Source organism: Microcebus murinus, chromosome 8, assembly GCF_040939455.1.
Source record: "Microcebus murinus isolate Inina chromosome 8, M.murinus_Inina_mat1.0, whole genome shotgun sequence".
Lineage (NCBI taxonomy): Eukaryota > Metazoa > Chordata > Mammalia > Primates > Cheirogaleidae > Microcebus > Microcebus murinus.
The window spans coordinates 42,038,143-42,051,932 of record NC_134111.1 but is presented as its reverse complement, the minus strand read 5'-3'; the positions used below and the strand labels follow the sequence as shown (position 1 = coordinate 42,051,932).

Sequence of the window (13,790 nt, the reverse complement as noted above, 5' to 3'; positions counted from 1 at the left end):
TTGCATTTGAATTTTAAGTCCCTCACTTTAAGTTGAATTCAGTAAAAATCATCTAGAGTAGACACAGAGGTTTCATTATTGGCTCCAAAATATAATTTATTACTGGGATTAAAGAATAATTCCAGTCTCATAATCCAGGTACATGGGCTAAGGCTGCTCCCAGCTTTGCACTGCCCTTTTCATGTGTAGGGGAGGGAGGTAACATGATCCATGGATGTCCAGATGATCTTTAATATGCATCATGTAATGTGGTTATCCCAAAAACCATTCTCTGTGGATCTCTGTAAGGTCCATATGATTTTTTTCCAGCTGGAAAGTGGAATTTAGGGAATTAAAATAAATACACTTATTTTCTGGAATTATCCACCAACTTGATTTAGAAGCTCCTTTTTATTATATCAGGACAAATGTTGTTGATTATTGGTTAATGAGTTCCCATTGTAAAACAATACTAAAATGCTATATTTAGCAAGTGATGCTACATATAACTTTCATGAAATTTTATGCCACATATTAAATGCTACTTATTTCTTACATAAAAATAGAGTTCTGCATTGAAGGAATTGAAAGGGAAAAGTAATTATCTGGATATTGAAAAATGTCTCTTTTCTAGATTTGTGCCCATCTTGATGCATCTACTATTAAAACTGTGAAGGAAAATCTTGATCAACTCAAAGGCCAAATAAAGGAGCCATGCAAGAAGTTTGCAATCGCAGATGACACCAGAGAAGTATGTGCTTAATGTTTCACATGCATTAATATTTTATCGGCAATACCATACTCAATTGAAAGATGGCAAAGGCTATTTTGTACTGACCACCTGAACAACATTATTTTAAAATTTGGGTGAACAAGTTACAGGTTTTTGTTTTTTTTTATATTAGGCAGTAAAGTACTCTAGTGAATTCTTTCCTCATTCTTCTTTTAGTTTTCTAATTTATTAGAAAAATAGCTCTGTAGTTGTTTGGCTACATATGAACCACTGAGGGGTGGGAGTAATGGGGGTGCTAGGATTGTATAGCTAAACTAGAGGGATTATGACAGTTCATTTTATCCTTTTTTAATTTCTTGGTGAATTCCGGGATTGGTTTTCTGACATTCCACAGAGCCATTTTGTTACTATCAAATTATGGTTGGCAGTGATAATGGGAATTCCACCTAATTTGCATGTTTGCATATTTACTTTCTTAGAAAAACACTGCCATGGTAAAAAAGTGAAATATTTATTTTAATGATATTTTTCTGATGGATCTTTTCATTCAAAAACCAACTGAGAATCAATTTGGACATAAACAGTAAATTATGTCAATATGTTTGTAAAATTTAGAAAGCATGGTATATTTTAGCCACATATACTTAATAATGCCATTGAAAATACGGTTGCTGGGATTAAGTGATATGAGATATCCACAGTAGATAATACAGTATGTGAAATGTAGCAGGCACTAAACCAATCAAAAATGCTAGTGACCAACTTCCATAGATCTGGTTTTTGTTTGAAATTCTAAAAAAGACTACTATCTATTCCAGCTGCACTAGCACATTTGAATATGCCTTATTTACTTTCACTTTTTTGTTATTTATTCATTTTTATTTGATAAGTTTAAATGCATATTTCTACTCACAACTGTTAAAAAAACCCCTATGTCTCAGGTTATTTTTTTTAAAAAAAAAACTCGACTTCTTTAGAACTTAACTATTTGATATACTTTTTATTGAAGTATGACATGTACAGAAAAGTGCAAATTCATGAATGTATCAATTTCTGAATTTTCGTAAACTGAATGCACCTGTGTAACCAAAACCCAGATCAAGAGACAGAACATTACCAGTACCCCCCAAACTGTTAATTCCCCTTCTAGTTAGCATGCCCCATGGAGAACTACTATCCTGACTTCTAAAATCCAAAATGAGCTGGGCGTGGTGGCTCACGCCTGTAATCCCAGCACTTTGGGAGGCCGAGGCGGGCGGATTGCTCAAGGTCAGGAGTTCGAAACCAGCCTGAGCGAGACCCCGTCTCTACCAAAAATAGAAATAAATTAATTGACCAACTAAAAATATATATACAAAAAAAAATTAGCCGGGCATGGTGGCGCATACCTGTAGTCCCAGCTACTCGGGAGGCTGAGGCAGTAGGATCGCTGAGCCCCGGAGATTGAGGTTGCTGTGAGCTAGGCTGACGCCACGGCACTCACTCTAGCCTGGGCAACAAAGTGAGACTCTGTCTCAAAAAAAAAAAAAAAATCCAAAATGAGTTTTGACTGATTTTGGACCTTGTATGAATGGAATCATATGGCATGCACTCTTTTGTGTCTGGCTTTTTTCAAACTCTACTTCAACTTTTTATTTTGGTAGAAATAATATTGAAAGCAGTTAATCAAAGGGGAATGTTTCTGAATTTAAATTGTAGGCCTTCTAAATAATTGTGACATTAATTCGATAGATTTTTTAAATTATCCTTAACATTTAAGGTTTATAGCATTCATTATGTTTACTTTGGGTATTTTGGTACTGTTAGTGCTGATGTGGCTTGATGGCAGAGGTAAAAGAGAAGCTGACAAAAATAAATGTACAAATAAGTGATTAGACATTAACTAAACTTTATCTAGACAAAGATTCTGAATCAAATTTATTGTAAGATGCAGGCTGGATGCAGCACCTCACACCTGTAATCCTAGCACTCTGGGAGGCCGAGGCGGGAGGATCGCTCAAGGTCAGGAATTTGAAACAGCCTGAGCAAGAGCAAGACTCTGTCTCTACTAAAAATAGAAAGAAATTAATTGGCCAACTAAAAATATATAGAAAAAATTATTCAGGCATGGTGGCACATGCCTGTAGTCCCAGCTACTCGGGAGGCTGAGGCAGGAGGATTGCTTGAGCCCAGGAGGTTGAGGTTGCTGTGAGCTGGGCTAACACCAAGGCACTCTAGCCTGGGCAACAGAGTGAGACTCTGTCTCAGAAAAAAATTTACTGTAGGTGGAAATTATTTTTAACAAAGATAATGTTATTTCTTTAACTACAAATATGTAAGAATAAGTGTATACTTTGTTTTTAGGATCCATTTAAAGAGAAACTTCTAGAAATCATGACAAGTATTCAAACTTATTGCCAGATGAATCCAATGTCAGATTTTGGAACTCAATCCTATGAACAGTGGGTCATCCAGACGGAAAAAGAAGGTAATTTGGGTTCTAACCTAACAGTTTATTCCATGTTTATGCCACAAATTCAGAAGACTATATCACATATTCCCAGGGAAACTGAAAGCAAATGTACTATCAAATAGAATTTCTGTGTTCCTGCTATGACAAGCATAAACATGCTCTTAATTCTTTATCTAAAGAAAGAGATTCCAATTCATCCAATTTTGTCTTTATCTCCAAAGTCTTTTATTTATTGTATATTTAAAGTATTAAGGTAAACATTAACAGCTCTGTCTCCAACAGCAAACTCAACTAATATATTTTCAGGCCATTCCTCCGTGCATCAGGCACATGTTCTTGCTGAGGCAGGGATCAAGTCTAGGAGTGGGATCACTTGCCTGCTTATAGAGCCCATGACACATTTTGAACCTTAACTTGCCCATTTCAGAACCAAGGTGAAGCCGATTTTGAAGTCAGTATCATAAATATGTTCTAGTCCACAACATAATTTTTGCACACTCATTATTTTTTACTGACATATTTTTTCATAGCTGCAAGAGAAGGAAACCGCAAAGACCGTGTTTGTGCAGAACATTTGAGGAAGTACAATGAGGCCCTACAAATTAACGATACAATCCGAATGATTGATGCGTATAATCACCTTGAAACTTTCTATAATGATGTAAAAGAAAAGAAGCTTGCAGTCCAAGAAGATGAAAGTGATGAGAGTGGTGATGATGATGTTTGTGATGGTGTTGAAAATGGGAATGATTTAAAAAAACCTTTGAAACTGGACGAGACAGATAGATTTCTCATGACTTTATTTTTTGGTAAGATTCAAAGTAACATGAGTTGAGCTCATGGATGTACCTTTTTGACATGAACTAACTGCTTCTCATAAGCTCTCCATAAGGAGAAATATCATTTTGAAAGAAGAAATGCCACACAGATTGGGGCTACTTCTAACAGATGTGACCAGATTAGCTGTGAGTTGTATGATCACAACCAATCATTTGGTCATTCAGTTTTATTGTCAAGACAATTGCAATGAATTTATTGATTAAACCATCCTGATTATTAGATATAACACAAGATTAACTGTAGATGAGCCGCATCTCAGTGTATCATTACATAAAGTCTTCTAGTGTAATCATTTGTATATTTTACTAACTTATACTAAGTATTTCTTTAAATTAAATTAATATTTCTAAAAATATTTTTAAACATTAATTTTTTTGATTGATGTAAAAATTATATATAGTTTTGGTATACAAAATCATGTTTTGATACATGCATACATTGTAGAATGGCTGAATGAAGGTAATTAACAGATCCACTATAATTATTTCTTAAAGAAAACAAAAGAATGTTGAAAAGGCTGGCTAAAAACCCAGAACATGAAAATGAAAAGTTGACCAAATTAAGAAACACCATAATGGAACAATATACTAGGACTGAGGGATCAGCAAGAGGAATAATCTTCACAAAAACACGACAGAGTGCATTTGCCCTTTCCCAGTGGATTGCTGAAAATGAAAAATTTGCAGAAGTGGGAGTCAAAGCCCACCACCTAATTGGAGCTGGACACAGCAGTGAGTTCAAGCCTATGACACAGGTATGAACAACTTTTTGGGCTTTTCTTATGGTGTTATTACTCATCTCAAGTTGGTTTTAGTCTTTTTCATCAATTCTCTTATCATCCACAAATACATTTACAGACTAACACACTTGTTTTTGAAATAAAATTTGAGTTTAATAGCAATCTAATCTGTGGTATTTGATTTAGGAGTCATTTTTTTTCCCTTCATACTTGGAGGAACTTTCCGAGTTGAGTTTCCCTTGTAAAAATGAGCAACATTTAAACTGAATAACAAAGTAGAGAAATTGTTGCAATATAACATAAAGTGGAAAAATCAAGCCCCCACGGAAATGTGTGCATTATAATTAGAACTATGCAAAATATGTTTGCATAGAATGAGACCTGGAAGGAAAAATTAAAGAATTTGATGTGTTAGAGATTTTGGGTTCTGAGAGGTTTTCTGTTCTTTTTAAAGTGTTTTGTTTGTTTTGTTTTCATTATACTACGTATTGCGTAGGAGAGAAAAAAAGGCACTTGTAGACATTACAAATGTGCATGAAATAATGATGTGTTGTTAGAATAAAATATTCTTCTGAAGGCTAGGGTCATATTGACCTGGAGTCTTGCTGAGCCAAGGGATACTTCCATTCTGTTATGGCCCTCATTTGGGCTACTGCAGCAAATGAAATCTGTTTTAGTGTTTGCTGGGAAAAAAAAATTCTTGAAATTGTTCACTATAATTGTCACTATACTTTCTACATTCAGTCATCTTAGAGTTGCCACTAAAACTAATGCCAGAAAAAGCTCTGTTTTCCTTGGGTAACAAGTTTGCTTCCTTTTTTTGATGAGAGCTGGTTTACTTAATGTGTTTCCCTTTTTGCCTTAGCTTCCGGGAAGCTTCCAGGCAAAACTGAAATTCGGTCTCTGTGTTAATCCTTACAAGTGATGCATATACATTATTTCATTTTAGAGCCTGTTTTTCAGTTTCTATCATATTAGCTTTAGTGTTATGACCACTGTCCTCCAGCTTCCAGCTCCCCTCCCTGGAGGTAGCCAAGGTTTTCAGTTTCTCACATGTCCTTTCAGGAAATATTCCATACTTTCCTTGCTTGAATGACTCTTAAAGTGACCTAATGCATTATACAGTGTTCATTTGCCCTGTGACTCAGAACTTAACAATCTATAAAAGCATCACTCCCTCTTATTCTTTGAATATTAAAAATTCTGAAGTTAATGTAGTGAAAAGAAAAGCCCATTTTAGCATCCCCTTGCGGTATCCTCTTCTCAACTGACAGCTCTTCATTTCTTCTCCCCAAGTCACCCGTCAATTTATTTCCTTGGCATAATGATAGTCTTCCCACCTCCAGACTGGAGGATGGAAATATTTTTGTTATTGTGTAGTAATCCCAGATTGGAAATCAAATGTTGTCTCACCATTATGTCTTTGTTCAATGCCAAAAACAGATGGCAGCAAATCCATGTATGATCTAATCCTTTGATTTACACTGACCAGTTGCAATTTATTATTTCTTCTCCTAATTAGAAGATTTTAATGTGTTTAGCACCACAAAATTTAATTTATTAAAAATGTTTCTACAGAATGAACAAAAAGAAGTCATTAGTAAATTTCGCACTGGAAAAATAAATCTGCTTATCGCTACCACAGTGGCAGAAGAAGGGCTGGATATCAAAGAGTGTAATGTTGTTATCCGTTATGGTCTCGTCACGAATGAAATAGCCATGGTCCAGGTACATTCAAATAACCTTTACCTAATGTGTTAGTTTTTTATTTCTGCGCTCCTATTTTAATTGCTTTCTTTTAGTGAAACAGCACAAAACATCTCTTTAGTTTTAAAAATATATCTCTTCTCCTGCTAAAAGAACAATTTTAAAGAGCTCCCTTTGATATTGCTGTTAATTCATACGACAAACAGATACCTGTTGTATTTTTAAACAATAGCTCGTCTTTGGTTGTTATTTCTGTGTGCTAAGCCTTTCCAGGATCATGATACTGCCTCCATTTAAGAGTCAAAAGAGACATCCTCGTTCCTAGGATGTAAACTGACCCACACATGCCTGACAAAGTAACAGGCCCAAACCTTAGGGAGCCCTGCTGTTTCTGCATTTTCCTCCTTTATTCTTTCAACTTGTCTGTATGTTTAAAATGTTTCCGAATAAAATGTTGAGTGAGGGTGGACTCGGAAATGCAAAAATAAAAAAAAGAGTGACATGTCCCAATTTCCATTCAAATTTCACCTTTTCTTTTACCCAGCTATGTTAATGGTATTATTATATAATAACTTTATGTTGCATATATATAGAAGTTATGCAGATTAATATATATAATATTCTTCCTATAAAATTAACTAAAAGTTTTGTTTTGTTCTGTTTTGAGACATAGTCTCACTCTGTTGCCTGGGCTAGAGTGCCGTGGCGTCAGCCTAGCTCACAGCAACCTCAAACTCCTGGGCTCAAGCGATCCTCCTGCCTCAGCCTCCAAGTAGCTGGAACTACAAGCACACACTACCATGCCCAGCTAATTTTATCTCTGTATATTTTTAGTTGTCCAACTAATTTCTTTCTATTTTTTAGTAGAAACGGGGTCTCACTCTTGCTCAGGCTGGTCTCCAACACCTGACCTTGAGCGATCCACCCAACTCAGCCTCCCAGAGTGCTAGGATTACAGGCATGAGCCACTGCGCCCAGCCTAAAAGTTTTTTCACAAACATTTAATTGTGTCCTTGCCTTCTACAAGGCAAATTGTAGAAGACTAAGGTAACCAGATAGCCATCAAATTAGGAAGTAATTTTATTTCATGAGTTGATATGTAAGTCAGTGGTTTATTACTTAGAATCCATTTTTCCTTGAGGATAATATTGCAGTTAATAATTAGGCTCCTGAGCCAGGCAAAAAAAGTTTATATTATTCAAAATATACCTGAATATCACTTTATTAAGAGGCCTATAGAAAATTATCACTATGTTGAACATGTTTTCATGGGAAAATGTACTGAAAATCCAATGTGGGTTGCCAGAAAGAGACCTGCCCTCCTACCAGCCCTGATGTCAAGATCAGAGACATCCCTTTTCCCCATTCATCCCTCCTACCCTCCTACCAGACAGAAAGGGCTGCCCCAGTCCAAGTCCTCGATCCTGGTCCTCATAGTTTGAGAGAGAAGATCTGGGAACAAAATGGCTGCACAGGGTGGTGTTATATTATTGAGGCCTTTGGAGGTGGTGTGGGGACGTAACCACCATCCATCTAGTACATTCCTTCTGCAATAAAGCACATTTTAAGTTTCAAAGAGCTGACTTACAAAGAATAGATAATAACTAACTTTACTGAGAATAGAAAGCTTATTTGAAGGCTGGCATGCTCAACAACCAATATTATTCCATGTTGAGCAATGAGTATTATTCCAGGCCCAAACCAAGAGGAATTTGTAGCAAGTCATAACCTTTCATGTACTTGATTTCTTTTTACGTTCTCAGGCCCGAGGTCGAGCCAGAGCTGATGAGAGCACCTATGTCGTGCTTGCTCACAGTGGTTCAGGAGTTATTGAACGTGAGACAGTTAACGATTTCCGAGAGAAGATGATGTATAAAGCTATAGACCGTGTTCAAAATATGAAACCAGAAGAGTATGCTCATAAGGTATTGTTTCTGGCCACCTCTGAATTTGGTTTTTTTTCAAAAATGGCTGCATGTGGTTGCCATTGGTATCTCTGTGGCTGTCTGCAGACAGAAATTGTGCTGAATTGTAAGTTTCAGGTTAATCAGCTGTACTTAGTCCACATTCACATACAAAGAATCAAAATCAAATGTTATAGCAGTGCAATTCACAGTTGCAAAGATGTGGAAACAACCCAAGTATCCATCAATACATGAGTGGATTAATAAAACGTGGTATATGTATACCATGCAGTACTTACTATTCAGCTATAAGAAACAATGGTGATATAGCATCTCTTGTACTTTCCTGGATAGAGCTGGAACCCATTCTACTAAGTGAAATATCCCAAGAATGGAAAAATAAGCACCACATGTACTCGCCAGCCAATTGGTATTAACTGATCAATACCTAAGTGGACATATAGGAATAACATTTATCTGGCATCAGGCAGGTGGGAGGAGATGGGTATATATATATATATATATATATATATATATATATATATATATATAATGAATGCAATGTGCACCATCTGGGGGATGGACATGCTTGAAGCTCTGACTCTGGGGGGGGGGCAAAGGCAACACACATAACCTAAACATTTGTAACCCCATAATATGCTGAAATTAAAAAAAAGACACATAATCTAGATAGCTGAGAAAAATTAAAATACACGCTTTAAAAGGAAAAAAAAATCCATGGTGGGCCAAAAATTGCCAGAGAACCATGGCTAGTTCCAGTGAAACCAACCATAAAGGTTGATAATATAGATTCAGTCTGCCTTGATCCAAAAAGATGAGCTTAACTTACTCATTCAACACAACATGGTAATTTTGCTTTGATCCAATCCATTTGTACAGGCACAGTTTTTTTTATTCCAGAAATATTTATGAAATACCTACTGTGTGCCAGGCAATGTTATGGGAACAGCCAACATGGTGTCAGATAGCACAGATAACACTCCTGCTGCATGAAGTTTACATTCTAGTTTGTGTCTGGTGAGGTTTGGAGAAGAGAAATGATGAACAAAAATAAAGAAGCAAGAAGTGCATCATATAGAGATAAATGCTGGAGGATTAGCATAGGATGATGGGAAACAAATCACTAGATGGGTACTTTAGATTGGTTGGTTGAGGAAGGTCTCTTAGAGGGAGTGACATTGAGGCTGAATGTGAATCATAAGAAAAATGCATAATATGTCATCTAGCTACATCTCAGTTTACTAACACTGAGTTATTTGAGTTGTGTGAAGGAATGCAGTGAAGGAAGAATGTATTTCTACAGTATTTCAGGAAATCCCCCATACCACTGAATTAAAGACTTTAACTACTATAATAGCAAACAATCCATTTAGAAGAAAATTCACACCCTTGCATATGGGTGTGAATGTTAGTTTCTTAACATTGGAATTGGCTCTGCCCTAAATAGAGTTTCACGAAAGGGATGCTTTCAAATTGGTGTGCATTGCTATTACCAACTCCAAGGTTTCCTGGCCAGGTTTCTACACCAACTTTTATTTTAAAACCCCTTTAAATATAAGGCAAAGCAAACATTTTGGAGTATCAAATTAAACTTTTGTCATCAAATAATGCCACTGGAAAGTTATTGGCTCACATTTGATATCCTAGGAGAATGAATCAAGTAGATGTTTACAAAGACTGATGTTTTAAGACTAATTAAACATTTTGGCTAAACTCTGGGTCAATCTCTGGAGTTTATGGGTCAAATTTTTCCAGAAAATCTTTAGAATAAGACAGTTTCTTTGGGAGCCCCAGAATGGACTATCTTGTTAGGTCTCCTTTGGCTAAAAGATCTGTCCTCCTAAAAGTACTCCAGGTAGATGAACTTAGAGCAGGAAGGGCAATGAGATGGACACATGCCGCCAGTAATCTGTTCAAAGCCCCTAGCAAACATTCCTACTAGGTCACAGCTACTAGGAGGATGTCTCCTTTCTTCTGATTTGAGAACCTTCTCAACACAGTCTTCAGGTAGACACCAACAAATGGTGAGAATTGACACGTAAGAGAAAATCTTTTTTCCATGTCACGTACAGAGTTTGTACATAACTGAGAGCTTCTTAAAAATCAAATCAGAATTCAAGAATCAAGTTGAGGATCTTAAACATTTTCCCTAACATTGATTGAACAAGTTTTTCTACATTATTACATTTTATATGGACTTAGGCTGATTATAGCTGTGCCTCCCATATATTTATTATGATTTTTTTTTTGCCTACCCCTCTAATTATTTCATATTGTTGTACTATTTCAGAGCTATTGTTTTAGCTTCCCATGTCCTGATTACATATCTATATAATGACTGGTTTTATTTTGTTTCTGTCTCACTCATAGATGTATCTTTTATTTTTCTTGTTTTTTTTGGTGGATGGAGGCAACACAGACTTATAGGTATTTCTTAATCGCCTGCATGTATGTGACCCCATGATAGATCACCTTTTTATCAGCTCACAGAACTGTAAACTTCTTCTAAGAACAACCTTATTAAACTTTTAGGGAAAAGAATATTTCAATTTATTATTTTGTTATAATTGACATAGGAAATTAATCTTTGTACTTGTCTGATTAATCTGTCATATAGCCTCCAAGTTGACTTGCAAGGTTTTGTTTCTTTTCTATGCTATATATGGCTGCCTCAAACAGAGGCCTAAAATGTAGAGTCTGGAGCCAAGGAGATGGCCCATTCAGCTTTGTTTATTAGCACTGATGATTGACTTTTACTGAAAACTTGCCTTCAGTCTTAAGAAAACAGTGGTTTCCTTCATAACTGAATATAAATATTTCAGTTTGGAGGTAAATTATTAAAGAACCAGGTTTTTCTACTGGGTTGTGTTGGTATGAGCACCATTTAGTCCCTATTTCAGGTTTTATTTCTCTCTTAACTCACTTGTTTCTGGTGGGAAATAAGTATTGCTGCTAGTCACAGAGCCTCGAATACAAGGGTTTACAGACACATTCTGTCCCATAAGGAATCTGGGCAGTATAGGCTCCATGATGTCATGAGGAACCCAGGCCCAGTCTCTCTCCCTTTTCTCTGCACGTATAGCATTAGGCTTTCATTCTTAAGGTCAAAGATGGCTTTTAGAGTTTCAACTGCCACATCCTCATTCTAAATAGGAGGTAAGAAGACAGAAAGGGCAAAAGGTATACATACCAGCTATATAATTTTTTAGGAGATTTTCTGGAAATTCCACCCAACACCTTCTTACATTTCATTGGCTGACAGTGAAGGACCTGAAAATTATAACATATGAATAAAGGCTGAAGGAACTGGGGTATTTACCATGAATTAGAGAAGACTACGGGTAATAACAGTGTTTAGTTCTTTAAAGAGCTTCTATGTAGAAGAAAGTTTAGACCTATTTCATGTGACAGAATTGAAACTAGTGCGTGTGCTAGAGGGAGAGATATTTTTTGTTGAATATTGCTAAGGACTTTCTCAAAATAGAACTTTTCTAAATTGGATGGGCTGGTTTTTGAACACTAAGGGTTCTACATTTCCATGATTACAGGAGACGATTATAAATTCTCTGGGAACCATTGCCTCATTTTTATTTCCTAGGCCATGAGCAAAGTGTATATTTTCACAACTATCTAAGATTTCCAAATTTCAGGAGACTTACTTCAATGAAACTGTGAAAAAAACCCATAAATTGTTCCTTTCTCTATGCAGATTTGCGAATTACAGATGCAAAGTATAATGGAACAGAAAATGAAAACCAAGAGAAGTATCACAAAGCATTACCAGGAAAACCCATCGCTAATAACTTTCCTTTGCAAAAACTGCAGTGTGCCAGCCTGTTCTGGGGAAGATATCTACATAATTGAGAAGATGCATCATGTCAATAGGACACCAGAATTCAAGTGAGTCCAGAAAGACCCATTTTTAAGTATCTCTACAAGAGATGTAGTGGGATGCAGTGTAAATGTTCTTCCAAAATAGTACAAATAAGATTTTTTTTCCCAACAATTTCTTCTCCTTTAATCTTCCAATTATATTTCCATAGCAAATGTCTATTTTTTAAATAAACTATCCTGGGGTGGGAAAGGAAAAGTATAAGAACCAAAGCCATTTTGGTCTAATGCACATAATTTGTGCATGCTCATATTTGACTCCCAAATTTTTGAACAATTAAAATCAAGTCACAATAGCCAGCAGACTTGAAAGAAGTCACAAAAGGCAACATGCCCCTCAAGAGGTGTGTGTAGAAAGGGAACATCCTCCTAATTTGCCAGGATGCCCCTGGGAAGCCAGAGGGAGGGAAGGAATTGAGGGGGTGGGATAATACACGCATGTGGACAAGCTCAGGGCCGACAACCATGGGCCGCATGGTGGTATTTTGCCGATTCTCAGTGATGTTTCTTTCTCCTTGATAATTTTAGGGAACTCTACATTCTGAGAGAAAATAAAGCACTGCAGAAGAAGTTTCCCGACTATCAAACAAATGGCGAGATTATCTGCAAATGTGGCCAAGTGAGTAAATTGCTGTGGGCCCCATTTTACCTGGGTTAAAAGGAATGTTTAATTGAATATGCCTTTAATTTTTCCTCTTGCTCTCTTTTTGTTTTCCAGGCTTGGGGAACAATGATGGTACACAAAGGCTTAGATTTGCCTTGTCTCAAAATAAGACATTTTGTAGTGTTTTTCAAAAATGATTCAACAAAGAAGCAATACAAAAAGTGGGTTGAATTGCCTATCACATTTCCTGATCTTGATTACCCTGACTGTTGTTTGTTTAGTGATGAGGATTAGCATGTGATTCAAGATTCTTTTAAAATATGATCAATTTAACATTTAATATGATTTTGATTAATGTTTTAATTATGCTGCAGGAGAATTAATAAAATAACTGATGGGAGAATTAATAAAATCATTGCTTGACTCTGTATTGAGGCTTTACAGGAACACAGTATATTATACTTTCAATTATCCATCTTGGGTGGTCAGGGGTAAGGAAAGTCTACCAGTGATGCTCATTAGCATGGAACATTATAGTCCTGTGGAAAGAATGCTGCAATATAAACAAGAATCCAAGGTACCAGTCTCAGCTCTGTCCTAATTTTCTGAATAAAATTAGGCAAATCAGTTCATCTTTCTGAACCAGTCTCGTTGTTTGTGAAATGTTTAAAATATTATCTGCCTTTGCTTTTTATTAATTTTCTATTGCTGCATAACAAATTACCACATATTTGGTGGGTTAAAACAATACCCATTTATTATAGCACATGTCCTATAGGTCAGAAGTCTGGGCTGGGTCCTCTGCTCTGGGTCTCCCAAAGCTAAAATCAATATGTCAGCCAGATTATGTTCTCATCTGGAGACACTGGGGGAAGAATCCACTTCCAGGATCATTCGGATTGTTGGCAGGGCTTGTCTCC

The 13,790-nt window shown here is 36.3% G+C and overlaps 1 protein-coding gene across 1 annotated transcript in view; it reads left to right on the top strand.

Annotated features, from left to right (window-relative positions):
- The window catches only part of IFIH1 (interferon induced with helicase C domain 1), a 50,355-nt gene extending 36,843 nt beyond the window's left edge, over positions 1-13,512 (top strand). The window contains exons 8-16 of the mRNA XM_012760389.3: positions 614-730; positions 3,056-3,179; positions 3,695-3,973; positions 4,499-4,758; positions 6,322-6,471; positions 8,214-8,375; positions 12,085-12,275; positions 12,795-12,885; positions 12,985-13,512. Of these exons, the coding sequence (XP_012615843.1) occupies positions 614-730; positions 3,056-3,179; positions 3,695-3,973; positions 4,499-4,758; positions 6,322-6,471; positions 8,214-8,375; positions 12,085-12,275; positions 12,795-12,885; positions 12,985-13,164 (1,554 nt within the window). The 3' untranslated portion in view covers positions 13,165-13,512. The remainder of the gene's footprint in view (positions 1-613; positions 731-3,055; positions 3,180-3,694; positions 3,974-4,498; positions 4,759-6,321; positions 6,472-8,213; positions 8,376-12,084; positions 12,276-12,794; positions 12,886-12,984) is intronic.
- The last annotated feature ends 278 nt before the right edge of the window (positions 13,513-13,790 follow it).